The following is a 23,859-nucleotide window of genomic DNA, read 5'->3' as shown; positions in this document are numbered from 1 at the left end:
CCAGAGGACGCCAAATGGCGTACAGCCACAAAGACAACGCGTTATTAGAGTAATGAGAGCTCGGGTGAGCATCTACATCATGGGGCCTCCTTTGCCAGTACCAAAATATGAGAATAGGTTTTTCCCCTTTTATCTTGCAACAAAACAGGTGTTAGGTTGTTAAAACACCAAACTGAAACCTTTTACAAGGAATCATGTCTGCATTAACCACAATATTTGTGGTCTCATTACTCTGATAGTGCATTGTCTTTGAGCTGTATGCCTTTTGGCGTCCTCTGGTCTAACACCGTTTGAGACGAGACTCAAAAGAAAGCTGTCTCTGGTGTGGACCAATCAGTTTCAAAGACAATGCATATATTATCAGAGTATGTTTTTTGTTTGCATGCTGACCACAAGCATTGTGGTTAATGCAGACATGATTCCTTGTAAGAGGTTTCAGTTTGGTGTTTTGACATCTTAACACCTGTTTCTTTTGACAGAACAAAGGGGAAAACCTGTTCTTATATTTTGGTACTGGCAAAGGAGGTCCCATGATGTAGATAATCTGTTTTTGTTCATTTGAAATGCACTGTTCCGGCGAAATAATTATGACGCCGATGGGGACACACGTTGGGAAGTTGGAGCAATTTTAAAATGCACCGTGGTCAGTCTCCTTCCGTGTTCGTTCCTCCCACCTCGTCGGTGTCTCTAACTAATAATATTCTTCTTCTTCTCGTTACGTCTTCCCAACTCCATCTTCCGCCGTTATAGTTCATCTCAATGATTATTTGCTACACGGAAAATCCCGTGCTGCCAGTCACCCCAGCGAGTTTCTTCAGGTGGCAACCACCCGCAGCAGTCACTGACAAATCGAGTTACGGTATTGTCTGGGTGGAGAGGAGCCCAGCCAGCAGCCAGCCAGGAGACTCGAGGCGTAGATGGTTATTGTCGATGTCGTTGTGCGCGACGCGAGCACGACGACTGCGATGTGCAGTTGGGACACGTGGACAAGCAGAGTAATGCCGTACAATTTTATTTTCATATAAAACGATCAGCTCGCACGTTCTTCGGACGTCCTCCCTCCCTCCCTCCAGTCAGCCAGCCAGCCAGCAAAACTGTTGTCGAATATAGTCGGATAGCGTATCCCGCGCATTTGTTCGAGATACACGGTCGGGGTTGAGGGTGGGGGTTTTGTTAGTGGAGGGGGGGGGGGGGGCGTGACGTCATCACGGAGATGTGCACGGTGGCGTCACCACCAAAGATCCCCCGTATAGCCTTAAGAGACTGTTGGGGCAAGTGCTGTTAGCGAGCACCTATGAAGGCCAGAACGGCACACGAGGGGGTGGGTGGCCAGCACCACGCCGGCCGCCTTTGTCTCCCCAGTGGCGATGTTTCTACACACCGCATCAGGTACTCATTTGAGGCTGAGTCGACCTAGGGTAGGCGCAGGACCGGTTCAGATAATCGTCACTGATGTTGGCCGTGAGCGGGAATCGAATTCGGGTCGCCAGGTTCGTAGCGCAGCACGCTAACCGCTACACGACCGCTCCCCACCACCACCACCACCACCATGCACGCGCCAGCCAGCCCAGGACGCCAGCTAGCCAGCCAGACAATGTTTGTTTTCTCTCCCATAAAGTATTGCATTTCACCAGGGATTTCGCTGGAGATGGAACGTCGCGTTTGCGACAGCAGCCGGGGCAAGAGGCGGATTCCAGAAACGTCCCAGTTGCAATTGGTGGTCGGGGAGGCGGTCCCGAAAAATCAATCTTTAAAAAAAAAAATTTGCGCCCTACATTAAAACCAAAACATTCAACGTATTTTCTCTCGCGCTTCATAATAAACAAAACAACGATGACGTCATCCTGCACTATTTAAGACCGGAAGCAGGTGGATGGCTTCACTATTCTGGCAAATCGCCCGATGATGCTGGATGTAATTTCCAGCGAAACGTCGTACTACTCAAAAATTGTAAATGTTGTGGATTCACACTTCAACACACCGGTGGGCTAAAGTAGTGAACTATTTGTCTTTTGTCAACGTGACGCAATTTTTTACTGATTGGCCGTGTCAGGTGGTGGAGGGTTGCGACACGTTTATAAATAACTCGATCTAACACAAAAATCTTTATTATGAATAATACCGGTCGCGAAAGCCTACGTGTTAAACCTTCTCACACTTGTTTGCACGGGAAACCCTCATTGAGTCTTAAGCGAGTCTTCTCATTTTCTTTTCCAGTACGGGGGGCGACGATTGCTTTGTACATTCTAAGTGAATAATTTGTGGGGTAATTTTCGTAAATTTTTATTTGGCAACTTTGGACGAACCACGCCGGCACGCAGCGGCCTCCCTCGGCTAATACACCCGCAGTATTACCCGGCGCGGCCGCAAGATTCGAACCACGAAACCCCTGCCTGGACCACGTTCTCCGCGGTAATTCGAGACTCGAATAAAGCTCCCGCCCTTAGGCTGTGATGCCTCTCATAGACAGACGCTTTCCGTCTGCCCATACCCATGCAAATAGCCGAGTTTGAAATGTTATCGTATTCATTAATTCCCGTGTGCCGTGTGCGTGGGAGGGTGGTAAGGATAAGGGGCACAGCTGGTCCATTTTCCAGTCATCTCAGTCCGTCTACCCATGTCACCTGCTGGGTCTGTCCCGTGACCTCCTATCAGCGAGCCTTCGACACTTCACGTGGCCTCAAAGTGCAAAGTGCACCTGGCCTGGCACAGGCACCCGTGGTGACGTCACCGTCACTTAGTGGGGAATGGCGGGTACTGGTATCGGTAAGGCTCGTAGTAGGTTAGCGAAGTGCGCTGCGGAACCTGGCGACCCGAGTTCAATTCCGGCTCACGGCCAATATCAGTGGCGAGGTTCAGATATTTGCGTTTGGTGCGTTGTGCAAACATCAGCTCTGGGAAGACAAAGGCGGCCGGGCGTAGTGGTGACACCCCCGCCCCCCATCCTCACACAGGTGCTCGTTAATAACACCGGTAACGATTATCTGAAGCAGTCCTGGGCTCTCCCCTAGGTCGACTCAGCCTCAAATGAGTACCTGGTGCAATGTGTAAACATCGCCACTAGGGAGACAAAGGCGGCCGGGCGTGGTGTTGGCCACCCACCCCTTCGTGTGCCGTGCCGGCCTTTATAGGTGCTCGCTAACAGCACTTGCCCCAACAGTCTGTTCAGGCTATGGTGCGCGAGGTCACTAATTGACACGTCAGGTTTGTGCGACTGGAGTGGCCAGGAGATGGCAGTACAGCAAGTGGGTTCGCCCTTCAGGCCGTGGGGCGTGTTGAGCTCAAGGGCATTTACCCCCCCCCGCCCACCCCTCCAAGCGTGTGCATGCGTGCACGTGGGCTTTACTCCGGATTCTCCCCTGCTTGCTGTCACACAAACATCCAAAACACTCATTGAGGTCATTGGCCGAACATCGCAATGCAGCAGGGTCCTCTTGAAAGGGGGCGCCTTGAAACCGAGTGAGGCTTTGCTGGGTGAATTAATTGACGTAATTATGAACATAAAAAGGTTAGATAATGTATGAGTTGCTTTTTTGTTGGGGTAGGCCTCTCCCACTACGCTACGGGCCTCGTCTGGAATCATCGTGAAGGGGAACACGTTATATAGTACTCGGCGTTGCCCGGGCAAAAAAGACACACACACATCGACCCACACACACACACATCGACTCACACCTACACATCGTACACACATCAATGCAAACACGCACCTCAACTCACACGCACACATGGACTGAGACACACACATTATTATTGTAAAAGTTACTAACTTAATTGTTAAATATTAGTTGTCTACACACACAACACGCACACACATTGACTTACACACACACATCGACTCACACACACACATACATAGACTCACACACACATGGACTTACACACACACATATGGAGTTACACCCACAGACATATCGACTAACACACACAGACATATCGACTAACACACACCCATCAACTCACACACATACATCGACTAACACACTCACATATCGATGCACACACATAGACTCACACACACATGGAATTACACACACACAAACATATGGACTTACACACACACACATATTGACTAATCACACATGGACTTACACACGCACATATCGACGTACAGACCCACAGCGACTCACACACACATCGACTTACACACACACACACACATGGACTTAAACACACACATACATAGAGTCACACACACATGGACCTACACACACATATATGGACTTACACAAACACACACATGGACCTACACACACACACACATGGACTCACACACACACATATCGACGTGCACACACACACGGACTGACACACATCGACCCACACACAAACGCATCGACTTACACACACATGTCGACTTACAAACGCACATGGACTCACACAGACACATTTCGACGTACACACACATCGACTGACACACATGGACCCACACACACACACATCGACGTACACACACAAACACATCGACTTACACACACAAATACATAGACTCACACGCACATGGAACTACGCACACATATATGGACTTACACACACACATATCGACTAACACACACACATGGACCTACACACACACATCGACTGACACACACACATCGACTTAAACACACACCGCACACACACAGATGGACGTACACAAACAAACACAGCAACATGTCACACACACACATTGACTCGCACACACATTGACGCACACACACACGGACTCACACAGACACAACGCACACGCATATATGGACTCACACGCACACATGGACGGACACACGCACACTCTAACTTTTATGTAGACTAAATAAGTTCGTAAATAATAGTTTTCTATGTACGCGACTTTAGCGAAAGAAGGCAGGGAGAGAGGGTAAATGCACGCGCGTATGATAAGTAATTAGTAGCGACCGCGTGGGTGTTCCCCCATTTCGGTGCAAACATTTGCCGCGAGCAAGAGCGGCAAATTCATGAAAGTCAACGAAGACAAAATTAACCCACAAACCTACCTGTAACTATGAGCAGATGCGCACCAATCAAGCGTAATTGACATAACTTCAGTGCTCAACCCCCCCCCCCCTACCGAGGGGGGCAAATGCAAATATTATAGAATGGAGACGTAATTATTGCGCGGCTGCTTATGCCTCCAGAGTACAGAGAAAAAGCTATTCTTCAAAATCATTACTTCATACCTGTCATTAAATCTTCGAACCTATTAAAGGCAATTTGTAATGAGCAAACAGTCATGGTAATAAACGTTTGAAGGGAGCTGTAAATCTGTGTGTGTTGCGCAGTGTCCACACGAAAGAGAATTCCCCACCCCCTCACCCCCCACGTGTGACTTGGTAGGGCCCCCCCCCTCACCCCCCACGTGCGAGTTGGTAGGGCCCAGCGCACGCTAGCTAATAAATAAATAAAGACATGAACGAAAGCAGCACTAAATCGCTAATTAAACTACTTTAAAGGTAACGGACGCGAAATGGGAATAGCGCCGGCTCAGCAAGGGGCTTATGGCGTGCTACCTGGGTACTTTTTTTAGTCGTAAACTCCACGGTTTGCTAGCCAAATCCTTCGCAAGTTCCGGCCACACACACACAGAGATACACAGACACACAGACAAACAATGCCATTTATGGGTTAAAAAAAATAGAATATCATAATCATTATTTATACTGGAGGAATCCGATGAGCTACAAAGCGTTTTGTCAAAGACGTACAGAAAATGACAAATATCATAGCGACATCATCATCATCGTCGTCGTACGTCTGAAACATTTTAACAATGTTTTTAATAGTAATTGTTATCAGCTAATCCAAGGAGTTATTGTGTAGTCTCAAATTCGCGTGAGCCACTCTGCTAGAGTGAAAGGCCATTTCTCAAAACGTCACCTATTACATGTTTCTATTATTTACATAAAGTTATTTCCACGGCGGCGAGATGTTAACTACCTCGCCTGGTATGCAGGAGGTCGTCGATTCGATCCCGACCCTGACGCCTGCTGCTGTATATTTGGAGTGTGCGTGTCTCTCTCTCATCATCATCACGGTGGCTAGGAGATGTTAACTACCTCGCCTGGTATGCAGGAGGTCGTCGATTCGATCCCGACCCTGACGCCTGCTGCTGTATATTTTGAGTTTGCGTGTCTCTCTCTTTCTCTCTCCGTGGTCGCGTGGATTTTTCTCCGGGTCCTCCGGTTGTTACCTCCACATTTAAATTCAATAACACGCATTTATTTGGCTGCTATCTCTTCATTTCCACATTGCAAGCCACTTATTTGAGCGATCATTCGTGAAAGCCAGGTCGTTCCTTTCAAAGAGCTACATAGCTCAGTGAGCCTTACCTGGTAAGATAAAAAAAAAGAAATAGTTTAATACGGTAGTTTCCTTTTATTTTCATCCTTTAAAGTTCACACCAAACCATTCGGTAATAACGTCACCGTGCTTCTGCGCTGACACAATTCGCTGAGATTTTGTTTCCAAATCACCCCCGCCAACCGCACGTGAGTCAACGGTTTCGAGCGTCAACCCAACGCGACTTGGCAAGAATCGCCCAGCGCGCTGACACTCGGGGATTGGTGGATCACGCAAGAGATCGCGGGAGTGGGATGGGGGGGGGCGCAGAAGGGAGGCAGCACAGCAAGTAGGGCCACTGTAAGGGTATCCACTCGACACGCGGCTCTCAGAAATATCTACAGCAACGCTTGGTGGGAAACTGCGAGGGGGTAGGGGGGGGAGTAAAGGTGTGGGTGGGGAGGTATTAAATAAATGTTTAATCTGCCACGCCTGGAGATCGAGAACACCGGGATACTTCAGGATGACAAGCGCAGTGAGCTCACCGTTTACACCACGGCAGCCTGCCGTAGTAGCGTGCGTATACGCGTGGCACACATTCAGCAACTAACGCATTGAACCACTACCGGATTATAAGACGCACTTGCCCCCCCCCCCGCTCTGCCCCCCCCTACCGCCAACCGCTCTACATCGACGAGTTCGAGGGATGCATCTTAAATTTTATTGAATACCGAGCACGAGTTCGGGGGTGCGTCTTACTTTCCCGAGGATCCTATACGATTTGGAGAAGACGGTAGAAGCCCGGGGCACGGAGTTTGCCCTTAATGAGTTATTTTTAGAAAAATCTGAATTTGCGTGGCTCGGCATTCAGCAGCACCTTGTCCTCAAGGGCCCTGGCGTCACGCATAGCAGCGGCATCTTCAGAGCCCCCCTCCCTCCCTCCCACGCCCCCCCCTCCCCCGATGCAATGAAGGGGGCGCGTGGTTGAAATCGCCCTGATCTCATAATAGGGGTTTTCCCCTTTTTTCTGGCAACAAAACTGAAACCTTTTAACAAGGAATCATGTGTGCATTAACCACAATATTTGTGGTCAAAATGCGAACAAAAAACACGTTCTGATAATCTATGCATTGTCCTTGAAACTGATTGGTCCACACCAGAGAACGGCTTTCTTTCTAGCCTCGTCTCAAACGGTGCTAGACCAGAGGACGCCAAAAGGCGTAGAGCTCAAAGACGATGCACTGATCTCAACAACGGGCGCGGCACATCCAAACGTGACCCAGCGGATTGACACAGCAAGGGATAAAGGCGCAGCCCTGCAATTTCTCACTCACATTCGTGTACGGTGCTTTTTTCTGGAAGACTTTGCAGTTTTTTCCTGGATTTTTCTATTTGCGCATAGTCATTTTAAGATGTTTTCTAGTTAATGTTTTTGTTTTTTGTTTGTTGCGGTTGCACCCGATTCAAGAGCCGAATGGCTCACAGGGCTATACCAGATAAATGAAGCTGAAAACTGAAACGTCATCGCTGGTGGAAGGGCCTCCACCATTAGAGGGAGCGCTAAAGAGCGTGCCTCTCTCTCTCTCTCGAGTTGAATTTGGCCTACTCTTCCACGCTTCGGGCAATACATCCCGGATGGCTCTTTCACGCGAGAGATGGAGCTTTGTAGAGTTCCTCTCCCGAGTGGTATTTGGTCTACTCTTCCCCATTTGCCATCCAGACGTCTTGGAAGAGTTGGGAGTACAAATTAGGTTTTCTAGAATCGTGGCACAATACGCTAACCACCGCGCCACCACTGCACCCTAAATGTATGTGTGTACGTAGTATACACTGTCAAGAGGTGAAGGATATAAGTGGAATACTTTTAGATGATGAATAACGACTCTCTGTTCTGATGCACGGCTGTTGACTGAAACGTCAGCCAAGATGATTCTAGTTTCAGGCTGCGTTCATGATTAATGCCGCATGGACATTGCCAAGGGTAGCCCAGAGGTCAGAGCAGAGGTCGCAAATGGGTACCCGTACCCGGCCGTACCCGTACCCTACCCGTACCCGGGTACGGGTAGGGTACGGGTATCGGGGACCTGATTGCGACCTCTGGCATGAAGCCATGTTGCAGGCGCGGGTGGGTTGATTATAGGAACTTGAATTGTGAGAAGAGACAAGACGTTGGGAAATGAGTGACAAACGGTGACTCACCAGTGACTCACGGCCTACCCGTACCCGTACCCGGCCGCACCAGGGTCGCAAACGTGTACCCGTACCCGGCTGGGTACGGGTAGCCGGGTATCGAGTAGGGTACGGGTATCGGGTACCCGGTTGCGACCTCTGGGTCAGAGACACGGAGCCGATAACCTCTGAGGACCGGAGGGTTCGAATCTGAGTGTTCAGCCACCCGTGATTAGACCGGGTTCTCCAGCGTGCGACGAGTTTATAATGGTCTGAGATTCACAACCCAATTAGTAATTGCTGCACACACGACCACGTAAAAAATAATAACGATGACTCTTCATATTATTAACTTTAGCACGTCACTTGATATGGCAACATTTCAGCGGTGGGAATGAAAAGGATCGATTTTATTTCTGTGTTATAAACGTTTCTCAGTAGGTGGGCTTCTGGTAACGTCAAACCCCGCTCCCCCACTCTCCCCTCCACCCCCCGACGTGCCGATTGCAAGGATGCTCAGAAGTAGCTCTCCAATATCCCCTTCTACGCACCGTTCTCGAGCACGTGGGGTGTTCCTTACCGCGCTCTGCGAAGATGCGTCTCATTGGGCTCCACGTCTCACGTCCCCGTGATCAGAATCAGAATGTGTATTGACACTGAGGAATCCGATGAGCTATTAAGGTCTTTTTCACAGATATCCAGTAGGGCGGGTCAGAAAGTTACAACAACCAACAATACAAAAACACGATGTGATTGCAATGTATAGCGCGCTTCAAAAAAATGTTAACACTTATTATGGGACTGGGAAAAGAACGGATGAAACACACTGTAACATGATAACAAATGATTAGTTAATTGCTTCAAAAAGTCAAAGAGTCTCCACTTGATCGCCATCGTTGTCCACGCACGCCTGGAATCTTCTCCAGGTGGTCTCCAAAGCCCGAAGGCACATTTCTTGTGGCGTTGTTGCAAATTCTCCGAAGCGTTAACATTTTTTTGAAGCACGCTGTATATTAAAGGAAAACACATCTCTTGAAAAATATACAAATACAGCGATTTATTTTGTAATCTTACCAGGTAAAGCCCCCTGCGGTATTGACTTATTTTCCAGAAACGACCTGGCCACAAATGATAGCTCAACAAAGTGGCTTATCGCGTGCAAATCTACACAGCAACCAAATAATCCAAACGATCTCAAAGCATGTTGATTCTAAATGTGGAGGGAAAAAACGGGAGAAAAATAAATACATGGCGATGGCAAGACTAGGACCGCAAAGGTAATGATAGCCAACTCTCCCACCGCGGGCGATGCACGTGTCCAGGCCACGTGCATAGCGAGGGTTGATGGATTACCACACGCTCATGTCTTCACCTGGGTGGGACGTCGAAGAGGAGCTCGTAACCCCCTGGCACTACCAGAATGTGGACTCCACCTGTTCCGTCTGCAATGGGATAGAGTGTTTCTCCCTCGCACGCGTAGGTTTTCGCCAGGTGCTCCGGTTTCCTCCCGCACGTAAGCGCTCAGTAATTGTCAACCTAAATGATAACAAGAAGAGCCATTTGGTTTAAAACGCGGTATATATGTAAAAAACAAAACTCAATATTTCAAGAGCAGCAAGGCACGTGATGGATACGAGACGGTGGTACTTCAAAAATGACGTCACTGAGCAGTCGTTGAAGAGCCGCGTGGTGGCCTCCGGAGCCGCAGATTGCCGACCCCTGACATGTAGGCGACATTAGAGCTTGGGCAATTGTTGGCGCCCACTGCTCAGACCGCGCGGCTGTCGCCTTCCTGCCCGTCTGTGGTTCCTCCACGTGCTCCTCGCCTCTCTCGAAAGCGCCTAGGCCGGAGCGGAAGCGTAGGAACGCCACAGCACCCTCGAGAGCAGAGGGGTCGGCTGCACTGCAGTCCTTAAGGAGCCGCAGGTTGCGCCTCCTTAAGGGCTGCACTGCAGTCCTTAAGGAGCCGCAGGTTGAGCCTCCTTAAGGGCTGCACTGCAGTCCTTAAGGAGCCGCAGGTTGCGCCTCCTTAAGGGCTGCACTGCAGTCCTTAAGGAGCCGCAGGTTGCGCCTCCTTAAGGGCTGCACTGCAGTCCTTAAGGAGGCGCAGGTTGCGCCTCCTTAAGGGCTGCACTGCAGTCCTTAAGGAGCCGCAGGTTGCGCCTCCTTAAGGGCTGCAGTGCAGCTCCTGAAATTCCAAAAGAAATGGCCCTTCTTGTTCTATTGGTTGCCGACTCCCTTGACCATGGAAGTTCAGTTCATCGTGGAAGTCCAGTTTATCGCGGGCAGGGGTCGGCAGATCTGCAGCTTCCTGAGCCGCATGGGGCTCATTAAGGACGGCTGCGTGACGTTACTTATTAAGGACTCACCGTCTTGTATCCACGTGATCTAGACGGAGCCCTCTGCCGCAGCTCGCCCAGTAATGGATTAAACCAGTGCGGGGCCTGTAGCATATGTTGTAAAGGGGCCCTAAATAAAAATATTAAAACGCATTCACTTTTTTACTTGCACAGTGAAGTAATTGTATTTTTTCACTTACTATACAGCCAGATAATACGACAATTCGCTGTCCTTAAACACCCAGTCGTTCATAAAAGTTTAAGGCAGTATATCACTCTAGTAATCGAGCAAGTGCAGAATCACTGAACCGGAATTGATAGCTTGAAAGCATTTAGCGTGGGGCCCTTGAAAGTGCGGGGCCCGTAGCTACTACATGTATAGTGTAGTAGCTACCACATGTGTAGCTACTACATGTATAGTGTAGTAGCTACCACATGTGTAGCTACTACACGTGTAGCGACTTGTGCTACTGGGATAATCCGGCACTGAGCTCGCCCACGCGGGCTACTTGGCAAGCAGCCGTCTTCACGCGGTGCATTGTGGGTGGTTGGGTGACCGTGCGGTCCGTGCGAGGCGATTTCGCTCTGTGCGACCTCCATTTTTTTTTTGGAACGCATCTATTGGGGGGGGGGGGACTTGTTATTTATTTGGCCGTTGCGTGGAGGTGTTTTGAAAGCGATAAAATAAAAAAAATACATCTCGCGAGTCACAATGGGGAGACGCAGAAACTTGTTTAAAAAAAGAAACAGAATCCATTTGTGCCATTTATAGCTGCAATGATCGCAGCCGCTTCTAAGTACGCCCATAACTTATGCAGAGAAATATGAAATACACCAGTGGCATCGTCTTGTTCTCACTTAGTGCCCCAGAACATCAATGATTAAAAAAGTACTGATGGATGGCTTACAATGGGAATCTACATCATTCCTGAGACAGACGATGCAGAGACTCAAAAGTTAAAACATTACAAGATTACGATTATGTAACTCGTTGCACAGTTTGACATGAGATTATTAGGTCTGGGAGGGCAGCCAGAACCAGCAGTGCCAACAATTGCCCAAGGTCTGTGACCCTATATTTGTATGTTTAGCCAATGGGGTTAATGGGTGTTTATACGTGCGGCAGCAGACCGGAGCACTGGAGAAGACTCACGGGCGCCAGCATTAGGCTTACGCTTAATCCTCGTACCGATGGATACAGATTGGGGTTAAAACACTTGCTGTACTGCCTGCTCCTGGTGAGCCAGGATATGGCACCTCATCGACGCCCGCGGGCAATTTCAGAACGTCTGTGTGATCCGCCAACCCTCGCTGCCTCCACAATGCTGGGTTCAAGTTCAAGTTCATTTATTGGGTATAGCCCTGTGAGCCATTCGGCTCTTGGATCGGGTGCAACCGCAACAAACAAAAAAACTAAAACATGAACAAAAAACATCTTAAAGTGAATATGTGACTGAGTGCAAACAGAAAATCCAAGAAAAGACAGCAAAATATTGCAGAAAAAACACCGTACACCAACGCTGTGTGCAAAAATCCCAGTGGGATGCAAGTCAAACAACCAGCAACAACCACAAGACAACTTAGATTAAGGTCATCAGTCTAACTCTGTACTACAACAAACAAACATGGCTAAACCAATACACTTTTCGAAATCACCAAAATAAAGCCATGAAAGCAATGAAACAGTGATCATAGGAACTGTGACGGAATTTTCACAATAAATGGCATAAACAACATGTACTACTACAGGCCACGTGCATAGCCACCACTGCCCGGCTATAGTCAAGCAACTAACCGCATGATATCTGGGGTTTAACCGTGGTGTGAGTTGAATCTCACAACCGGATGGGGGGTTCTTTGTCTGTAAGTGTGTGTCTGTGACTGTGTGTGTACGTGCACAACAACGAGCGGAGCGCCTGGTGGCTAAAGCACAGCAAGTTGGCACAGTAGGGGGCACAGGTGGTGCATCAGCCAGTCATCTCGGTCATCTCAGTCAGTCGACCCGTGGCACCTGGGTCTGCCCCGTGACCTCCTGCCAGCGGGCGTTCGATACTTCACTTGGCCTCAAGGTGCACATGGCCTGGCACAAGAGTCGTGGTGACGTCACAGCCACTTAGTGGCGAATGGCGGTTGTTGTGTTGTGTGTTGTGCGTGCACCTAGCCTGGCACAAGTACTGTGATGACACCACCGCCCCTTTTAGTGGTGAACGGCGGTTGATGTTATTGTTAGTATGTGGGTGTGAGTGGTGTGTTTCTGTGTGTAAGTATTTATGTGCGGAAGCAGCAATAAATCGGCAGTTTGTGTACGTGACAAATGTAGGTAGTGGAGGGTGTAACGCACCAACGTTGGCGTTGTACTCACACAGGGATCTGACCCCAAACTAACGCATGAATCACGACGTTCCCCTTGCCAGTGGCCAATTCATTAAAAAAATATTTGTTGGATTTTCATCAGTTCCTTTTTTTGAGAAGTATCATCATCAGCATCATCATCATCATCACGATCCATGGGCAGATAGCCCCGTCATTTCGTCATTTGTTTCCACTTTAATCTGTCTCGTGCCAGTATGATCAAGTGGTGCCACATCTTTCCGGCATCAATATCTTCTTATGTCGTCGTCAAGCCGTTCTTTTGAGAAATTATGGACTGGAAAAAATAGATAAAGTAAGAGAGTAAAACATTACATCGAATATTCAAGCCATTCTCAAGTCATCGCACGTGAAAGCTTCACATTAACCGTGGGGGTTTCTGACCATACTTCACCATTGTGAGCACACACCCCCCCCCCCCCATATGACTTACCCACTGGCGTTAGCCATGGCCAGAAATCGAACTCGGCTCACTGAGTTCTTAGCGCAGCGTGCTAACCACCGTGCCACCAGTCCACCCCAGATATCTAATGATATTTAATAGCAAACAAATATATTCATACAAACACAATAATTGCGAGCACCGTTGAGAAAATTGCTAATAATTACACGCACAAATAATAACACACACCACGCAGGGAGCCCTGCCTCCAATTACACGTGTAAGAGCATAAATTGATTTTATAATGAAAGACACTCTATCTCACGGTGTTATTTGCAATTCACGGCACATGCATAACCAATAGAGAGTAACGGGAACTTGCCAATGTACCAATGAAGAATTGTTTTGGTCTGAATAGAAACGTATTTAGATATATACCAGAGAAGTTGAATGAGCTGGGCCATTGTCGATATGAACGCGTGGACCAAATGCACTTGCCACAACACTCGTGATAAAAATGTAGCGTTGTCGCATATTGGTGTTTACAATTTTTCTTCTTGGTTCTTTCGGTAAAGTCACGTAGAAGGGAAATAATAAAATGATCAAAATAAAACATAATAAAATAATTCTCACGACGTTTCGGCCACAACGCAAGCAGCCGTCCTCAGGTGAAGAACAGGTCTGTCAGAAAGACAGCGTCATTCAGACCTGTTCTTCACCTGAGGACGGCTGCTTGCGTTGTGGCCGAAACGTCGTGAGAATTATTTTATTATGTTTTATTTTTATCATTTTATTATTTCCCTTCTACGTGACTTTACCGAAAGAACCAAGAAGATGAATCCCTGCAGTCACGAAAGCTTTAAATCGAAATGTTTACAATTTGTTTAATTTACCGCCGGATCGTGGCTTCCCCATGCTGTGTCGGTCACGGGGGGTGTTCGACCGTACTTCACCACGCTTGTCCGTGTTGGTTGGTGATGTATGGGGGGGTGGAGGTTTGCCCGGTTCCGAGTTCACTGCACTTGACGGAATTCAACGAGCAGCAGTCGGGGTTCATTGATGGTCCAGCGATCACTCACCTCCTGGTCGCTCTTCCATCGCTACAACCATGCGTACCGTCCCCATGAGTTTCAAATCCATTCATCCCCCCCCCCACCCATCCATGTTGAGGACTTGGTCTAATGGAAGGTCTGCTCTGTGTCGTCTCATCCACACTTTGCGTTCAACTACCACCAACCACCACCTTACAACATCACACCCACTCACTCACCCTCTCACCCACTCACCCACCAACCCACTCATCCATGCTGTGTGTTCAACCACCACCAGCACCACACTCACCCACTCACCGACTCACCTACTCACTCAACCACTCATTCACCCACAATGCATATATTATCATAGCACGTTTCTTGCATGTTTTGCCGCAAATACGTGTGGTTAATGTAGACTTGATGCCTTACAAAAAGTATTAATTTGGTGATCGAACATCTTAATACCACCTGTTTTATTGCCATCAAGGGTTAAACCTTTTCTTATTTTAGCAACATAACACTCACTCAACCATTAATGTACTCACCCACCCTCTCACCCACGAACCCACTCATCCCCACTGTGTTCAACCACCACGACCACCACATAGCAGATCACAGTATCACACTCGCTCACTCACCGATTCGCACACTCACTCATCCACTCATGCACTCACCCACCCTCTCACCCACCAACCCACTCATCCCCACTGTGTTCCACCACCACGACCACCACATAGCAGATCACAGCATCACACTCGCTCACTCACCGATTCGCACACTCACTCATCCACTCACTCATCCACTCATGCACTCACCCATACTCTCACTCACCCACTCATTCACCACGCTGTAGGTCACGACTATTTCCTTTCTCCTTTTTAAGCTCGCACTGCTCCACCGTGGAATTCCACCCCATCGCCCCCCCCCCCCCCCCCCACAAATTCGTATAACCTTGCCCAGTTTAACACAGAAAGTGTCAACTCTTGCGCAACCCAACGTTCAATAATCCGGCCTGGTGGCTCAGTGGTAGAGCGAGTGGCTCACAATCGGGAGGATCCCTCGGGGGAAAGGAGGGGGTGGGTCGATACAATACGGTACCAATTTTTTGGGGAAATTTACAGTGGGGTTGCCCTATGGATAGACTCACCCCTGCCATGTGAATGTGGAAACTCCAGCACTGCAAACGAGAAATGTGCACCGCTGCACGCAACACTCATTTGAGCCAAAAACAAAATCTCCCACTCTTGACTTCGAAGCCAACTTTCCTCGTGCTGTTTGTTGCTGCCTGCTCGGCATCTGTTAGCTGGCATGTGCCCCTTTGTGACCTTGAGTCTCAAACAAAAAAGTATAAAACCGAGGTCCAACCCACGATTGTAATCCCCCCCTGCGCTCTGCCCGCGCCGCGTGCGCTCTGCCCAGGATGACCTGTTCGGGGAGCTGTCGAACCTCACGCACCTCTTCCTGCACGGCAACAAGCTGCTGAGCCTCTCCGACAACGTCTTCCGGGGCCTGCACAGCCTCGACAAGCTGCTGCTGCACCACAACAGGCTGCGGGCAATCCGCCGCCGCATCTTCCGCGGCCTCTCGGCCCTCTCCACCCTCTACCTGTTCAACAACGAGCTCACCGAGCTCTCGGGCCACGCCATGGGCGACCTGTCGGGCCTCCAGTACCTGCGGCTCAACAACAACACGTGGGCCTGCGACTGCCGCCTCTTCTCGCTCTGGGAGTGGTTCAAGCGCTTCCGCGGCTCGAGCACCGATGTCGTCTGCCACTCGCCCTCGAACCTCGTCAACCGCAACCTCAGGTCGCTGGCGGAGAACACGTTCATGTCGTGCAACCTGGGCCCCACCTCGTCCACCTACTACGCCGTCGCCACTCACCCGTTCCGACCGGACAAGGCGTCGGGAACCCACGCACCGAAGACTCCGGCGGCACCCGGAATAGGAGGAGGAGGAGGCGATGCCAAGACGTCGGCCGTGGCCATCTCGCCGATCATCAAGGTGCCGACGAGACGAAAGTGCCGCAAGCACACGGCGGCGCGCGCCCGCGCCAACGCCGCCGGGCAGGGCTACCTCGACGGCAAGCAGGAGCGCGACGGCGCCGCGGGGGACCTGCCGCACCTCGACACATACTTCAAGGAGCTGGACGACGACGTGGGAGGCCACGCGGGCGGCACGCAGCCCGCCAGCCCCAAGTGCAGCCGGAGCAAGAAGATGGAGGGGGCCGACCTTCAGCACGGAGGGCAGGCGGCGGGAGGAGGGGCAGCCGGGCAAGTCCACGGGCGGCGCGGGGCGGGGTTCGACGCCGTGGCGAGGTGCGCGCTGGGCCCCGTGGCGGCGGTCGCGTTCGTCCGCCTGGCGCGCGGGCCCCTCGTCTAGACGGGGGGGGAAGGGGGGGCGACGAACTGAAGTGACAAGCGGAGGAAGAGTTTGATGGGAGGAGGGGGGTGGCTGTGGTGGAGGGGGGAATGACAAACACTTGTTTCGCGGGGTGAATGAATGAATGGATTCGTTGGTGGGGAGGGGTGGGTGCGTGAAGATAAGCTTTGATATCTAGTATCGATTCAGATGTATTGCTTGAAGTTGCAGTATATATATACATAATATATAAGGATTAACGGGGGAAATACGAAGTCTATCGGAGATCTACATTAAGGATCCTTGCACTGGTGAGATGTCGTGTCCATAATTTACAACGGGGTGGGAATGCTTTCGTGAGTGCAGTTTTTACCGATACAAAAGTGATTGTTTTGGTGTTTTGGCTATAACAATGTAAACAATACGAGACATATGTGTTCAGGCTGCGGCGATAATGCAACACGTTTACAGACGTATCACATCCATCCAAGAATAGTCGGCTCGGGGAAGGGTGTGAATTGGCAACAGATCTGCCGGAGGAGCGGAGGGTGCTGGGGTGGGGGGGGTGTGTTTGGAGGAGAGTGGGGGGAAGAGGAGAGGGAGGCAGAGAAAAGAGGAGATGGAGGAGAGGGGAGGGGAGGAAGGAGGAACAGAAGAGGGAGGTGGAGGAGATGAGAGAACAGTGGAGGAGAGGGAGACGGAGGAGATATGGGGGGGGGCGGGGGCGGGGGGGTACCACAGCTTGATAATTCAGGGCCGTCTTGAAATTGCCAGATTCTCCGTTGGGTAATTGGACCCTCCGCTTCTTATCATCCCCTCCCCAAGCCGGTGGGAGGGAGGGGAGAGAGGGGGGGGTGGGGAGGGTGTGGGGGATGAGTTTGTGCAATGGGGGGGTGGGGGGGGACAAGCTTTAACTTGGCCACGTCTGTGAAATCAAATAAAATGTCAACGACGTCGCCCGCAAGACCTCCCCGGCCTGCCGGCTGTCGCCTGCTGGACGCGTCTCGCGCGCACGTGGGGCACGGTGGCCCTCTCCGCTCAAAGTTTACGACCACGAACGCGGGCGGACGCGAGAATTCGCGCCCGCGGAGTTTCGTAAAGACTTTCACACTTTGGGAGAAAACAAAGTTTTACAGCGTCATTACTGTTACTACTGCTGCTGCTGCTGCCACGCAACAACAACAAAGACTTGGTTCGTGACATCTGCCGTTCCCCCATCGAAGCGGAAAAATAACAATAATATTATAAATAATCTTCTCCCCCGGGGTGCACGTGGAGGTGGTCGCGTCACGTGTTCGGTCAATCCGCGCGCGCCGCCGCGAGGAAGCGGTTCGGACGGTGGTGGCCGTGCTGATCAGTCGGCGAAACAAAATAAACCCACAGCAACAAAGAAACAACAAACAAAATAAAATCAACTTCGACGTAAGACAAAGAGAATTGTGGCCGACTGAAGGGGTCGCGTTGCCGAAACGAAACGAAAACGGACGGGGCGGCAAAAAAACCAAAACGGCACGAACGGACAGCACCAAAACAATCGACGCGACTTTCTTGAAGCCTGCTTTAACCCCTATCATCATCGTTATTTTGATTTTTTTTAAAAATCACTACTACTTACTCGTAGCGCTCGAATAAGGTCAAATAATTGTGAATTGATTTCCCATTTGCGAAACCTCTTTTTTTTGCAGTTTAACAAACAAAACGAAGAGGCCAGTCGCCTGTTCGCTCGCTCCCTCTTCTTATCCCCCGACTGGAAATCTTCCGGCTCGGGACATCAAGGGCGTAAAATAGACGGGGGGTGACGTTAAAGAGCGCACAAGCGACGGCATTCGTAGCGTGCGCTCCCCCCCTCCACTCGTCTCCAGCCTGCACGCGCGTGGTTGTTCCCCCCCCCCCACCTCTTCGTCGCGATTGGGGTGTTTCTTGATTCCTTTCTTTCATTAAAAACCGGCGCGTTAAGGCCGAAAGCGTTGGATTTGAGCGGCGAGGGCAATGCGAACCAACAAACCATGCAGTGTCTGGTCACCAAAATAAGAATGATGCTATAAAATAAAATCGATATTTTTTGCAGCCGCTAATTTTTCTTTCGGGTGGGGGCGAACGGCTACTGTGACCATCGCAGTTCCGGTAAACGCGTAACGTTGATCCAACGTTGGCATTCGGTTAGAAACGTTTCCCCCCTCCCCCCTAACGTTGACCCAACGTTGGCGTTCGGTTAGAAACGTTTCCCCACTCCCCCCCTAACGTTGACCCAACGTTGGCGTTCGGTTGGAAACGTTTCCCCCCTCCCCCCTAACGTTGACCCAACGTTGGCGTTTGGTTGAAACCGTTTCCGCCCTCCCCCCCTAACGTTGCCCCAACGTTAGCGTTTGGTAGGAACCGTTTCCCCCCTCGCCCCCTAACGTTGACCCAACGTTAGCGTTTGGTTGGAACCGTTTCCCCCCTCCTCCCCTAACGTTGACCCAACGTTGGCGTTTGGTTGGAACCGTTTCCCCCCTCCCTCCCTAACGTTGACCCAACGTTGGCGTTTGGTTGGAACCGTTTCCCCCCTCCTCCCCTAACGTTGACCCAACGTTGGCGTTCGGTTGGAACCGTTTCCGCCCTCCCCCCTAACGTTGACCCAACGTTGGCGTTCGGTTGGAAACGTTCGCGCGCAACGTCGGCCCAACGTCGCCCAACGTCGGCCCTACAACGGTTTCCCACTGTTTTATTTTCTACTCTGGGCGGGAACGGCGCGTACCGACGCGGCGTGGCGTTGCCGCTCCCAGCGATCGTAACGTTTTGGGACGTTCGTTTTTTTTTTTCATCGCACATTCACCGCCATCGGTATACAGGAATAATCCCACGGCAAAACAACAAGACAAAGCAAAGCAGGAATCGAGTTGAAACATTTTTTATTTACAGCAACTTGAGAGAAATACATTTTAAGCGGTGGAGTTACCTGCATTGAATATTTCTGTACAATTGTGATATAGACGCAAAGATGTCACACCAATGCAGTCTTAGAGCATTTCCGCATTCTTATTTGGCATGTCTCGCGCCTGTATTTTGCTTTGTTGTCGTAACCCATGTACCGATATTTCTTTTTCGATGAATGTTATTTCAACAAATATGTATACATTAAATAACTTTAGTGAGACATAACACGTGCCTGTATTCATGTATGTACGCATATTATCCTGTATAGCTCATCGTTGACAAAGGCTTGGTGGTCAATTCTAACAAATAATAATAACATATATTGCAACGACTGACAAATTGATTGGCATGTTTGGATTTAGATCTGTAAGAGAAGAGCATGGTTTATTTTTTTGTTCACAGCATTTATACACGTGTAGCTAGCTATCCTATGTCATGTCCCGGTGCGGCAGTTTAAACGATCGGAAAAGTTAATTAAATCCACCATCGTGCACCGAGCAGTGTAAGACGTGTGCAAGTGCGCTCAGTCGATCGGCATCTCGCGTGTGCTGGTGGGGCAAAGTGTGGGTACTCCCCATCACTTCCGGGACGTCTGGGCAAGCGTCGAAGAGGAGGCCTGCAGATGTGGAGGCCTTTGTCGCCAGCACTTGCGGGGCTGCGCTCTTGCCTCTTGTATGTATGTTTGAACTTCTTTCGCACCGCACCTAGCCAACCGTGCCACATCGGAGGTGCAGCTCTGCGGCACGAGGTGTCTCCCAAGACAGCCACGGGAATGGTGACATCGAACACAACGTAGCACACTTTGATGTTGAAACTGCACGTCCCAGCCCTTAATTTCAGCTGGTGCTATCCGGGGCTGAGCTTCAGAAAATATTTTCCAGCCACTCTGCCCCTGCCATCGGGGGAAGGGGATGAGAGGTTTGTGGCGGGGAGGGGGGGGGGCTGTGCAGAAAATATTCCATGATAAATTAAGCCCCGTGTATATACGGTACAAAGACCCCCCGTATTGCCTTAACAGACCGTTGGGGCAAGGGCAGTTAGCGAGCACCCACGAAGGCCGGCACGATACACGAGGGGGTGGGTGGCCAACACCACGCCCGACCGCCTTTGTCTCCCCAATGGCGATGTTTTAAAACACAGCACCAGGTGCTCATTTTAGGCTGGGTCGACCTAGGGGAGGGTGCTGGATCGGTTCAGATATTCGCCAATGGCGTTGGCCGTGAGCGGGAATCGAACTCGGGTGGCCGGCTTCGTAGAGCAGCGCGCTAATCCCTCCACTACCGCTCCCCACCCGCACACACGCACACATATATGTATTATTCAGTGTATGTATATCTAACAGCTGAATGTTTAATGTCCCCGTGTGTGTGTGTGCATGAAGAGCAGCTCTCAATCCCATACAGTGAGGCTGATAAACCGGGATTTAGCTGAAGGGACATTTGCCCGGGTTCTGCTATAAGTCTCAATCCCAGGCAGCTGTCTCCAAAACTCCATCGCTCTCCATCAGAATTACGGGCCACACGCTGGCAGGGCATTCTAATGTTGGGGAGGGGGTGGGTGGGGAGGGGGAGGGGGGGCAGGGTGAGCGGGCGGGGCTGTGGGTGGGTGGGGGGGTAGAAATGCTGAGAAAACAAGATAAAAAAACTGGAGGACGAATGGTCCATTGTCATGTATATTGCTAGGTGAACACCTATACTCTGGTCTTCGCACCTGATAGGCGCACAGTGATGACGGCGTCACCTTTGCTCCTCTATTTAAGACCGAGACAGGATGACTTCATTCAAAATATCTGGTAACTCGCCTGATGAAGCTGGTTGCAATCACCAGCGAAAACGTCGCACTCGGATTGTAAACGTTGTGGGTTTGCTTTCCAACACACAACTGGTGTGCCGAAGTCGTAACTAATTGGCACGTTTTGTTGACGTGGCATACCTTGCGAATTGGCTGCGTCAGGTTTTGGCGGATTAACGACGCATTTATATTTACGCGATCTAACCCTATAAAAAAAATCCCTACATCTACAATCTATCGTGGCGTGGCGGATGCTGCCACGGTGGTGTACACAGGGAATCCTCGACTTACGAACATTCGACTTACGAACTTTAAGAGATACGAACAAATCTGTCCCTATGTCCAGTTGCTTGTTCGGGCCGAGATTCGTGAGTTCAACCGCCACGCAATAGATGCCGGTGGTGTCATCTACATCTGCAGAACGTGAAGAACCAGTGGCATCTACATCTACAGGAAATTATTCAACTTTTAAAGCCATTCCTCGTGTTTCGTGTACATGCCGTGCAACATCTTTGGAATCGACAGGAGTCTAGTTGGGACTTACGAACAAATCGACTTACGAACAGACCTTTGGAACCTACTCTTAGTTCTTTCGGTAAAGTCACGTAGGTAAAAAATGAAATTAAAATTAATAAAAATGAAATAATATAATACTTATTTTATTTTTTATTAATTTTTATTTCATTTTTTACCTACGTGACTTTACCGAAAGAACTAAGAGTATGAATCCTTGCAGTCACGAACGCTTCAACTCTGGAACCTAACTCGTTCGTTAGCAGAGGAGTCCCTGTACTGGGTTAAGCGCCACCGCACGTGCAATGCGGAGGTCGTCGGTTCGGCCCCGGGCTCTCCCGCAGCGCGGTATTCGAATTGTACACAATGGGGCAAGTTGCGTGGGAGGTTTGTGATCGTTATGGGCGCCATCTTCATGCGAGTATATATAGGTGCACAGATGGTTAAGGCGCAGCTCCGCAATTGCTCTGGCGGAACGGACTCCAGGACGAGAGGGAGCTCTAATTACACCCCCCACCCACCCACCCACCCCTCTGGAGGTGCATGTACTACGTGAAACTTAAATTTCGATTTAAAGCTTTCGTGACTGCAGGGATTCATCTTCTTGGTTCTTTCGGTAAAGTCACGTAGAAGGGAAATAATAATAAATAAATAAATTCTCACGACGTTTCGGCCACCACACAAGCAGCCGTCCTCAGGTGAAGAACAGGTCTGTCAGACGCTGTCTTTCTGACAGACCTGTTCTTCACCTGAGGACGGCTGCTTGCGTTGTGGCCGAAACGTCGTGAGAATTATTTTATTACGTTTTATTTTTATTATTTTATTATTTCCATTCTACGTGCCTTTTACCGAAAGAACCAAGAAGATACGTGCAACTTCTTTCGCACCGTACGTAGCCAACCGTGCGAATCGGGTGGCGTATTTTGGCCTGATCTGCCACGCTCGCCAGACGGTCTCGGAAGAGGATAGGGGAGTAGCCACTGATTACCCCACCGCCCACACGCGGCCCTGCCGATCGTAGACCCATTCATACTGCTCGGGGGACAGAGACGAGACGGGGGGGGGGGTGGCGGGGGGGGCGCAGGTTGGAGCGGGGTTGAGTGAAATACACTTCCACCAATTTCTCTGTTCGCCTGCCGCGCCGGGAGATCTACAAAACCGAAGCGAGCGACCTTGTCGGCTAAACGGGGGGGGGGGGGGGGTGTCCAGTGCGCGAGAACCTCGCGAACCCCTCCGGAGGGGAACGCCCCGCGCCAATCATCGATTGAGGATCTGCGAATCGAATCGTCGCGGCGCCGTCGGGGTCACCTGAGCCGGGTGGAGGTGGGAGAGGGGGTGCGGGGAGTGGGGGGGGGGGCTCTGGTGGGGTGGGTGGAGTGGGGGGCGGGGGTGGGTGGGGTGGGTGGGGCGGGGGAGATTTCCCAAGCAGCTGGGAGGGAGCTCCACGCGATCACAGGTCAGCGAAGTCAGAGGCGGTGAAGAATAATTTGTGAAAATCCACGGCGCCCGCATTAAACGGCAGACTCGCGGAACGACGCAGCGCTAAGTCCCGCTTTACGTAAGCCCGCATTCATAGCGCCGCCACTACGTTAGCCCGGATCAGGGAGATTATCTTTCTTGACGGCATCGCCTTCGCTGCCGTGGTTTCCTGGATTTTATTCGTTTTTTTTTGCCCACCTCCACAGTTGTTTTATGATTATTTATGATGTCCCTA

The 23,859-nt window shown here is 50.4% G+C and overlaps 1 protein-coding gene across 2 annotated transcripts in view; it reads left to right on the top strand.

The window, feature by feature from the left end:
* The window catches only part of LOC144945281 (reticulon-4 receptor-like 2), a 32,286-nt gene extending 15,320 nt beyond the window's left edge, over window positions 1-16,966 (top strand). Inside the window, exon 3 of one of the 2 annotated variants that reach the window (XM_078873672.1) lies at window positions 15,987-16,966. In XM_078873672.1, coding sequence (XP_078729798.1) covers window positions 15,987-16,946 — 960 coding nt within the window. In that variant the 3' untranslated portion in view covers window positions 16,947-16,966. The remainder of the gene's footprint in view (window positions 1-15,986) is intronic. The other variant, XM_078873673.1, reaches the window with a different exon arrangement.
* Window positions 16,967-23,859: the final 6,893 nt, after the last annotated feature.

Source organism: Lampetra fluviatilis, chromosome 37, assembly GCF_964198595.1.
Source record: "Lampetra fluviatilis chromosome 37, kcLamFluv1.1, whole genome shotgun sequence".
Classification (NCBI taxonomy): Eukaryota; Metazoa; Chordata; class Hyperoartia; order Petromyzontiformes; family Petromyzontidae; genus Lampetra; species Lampetra fluviatilis.
Note: the sequence above shows the minus strand (reverse complement) of the source record. Positions and strands in the feature narration are given on the sequence as shown.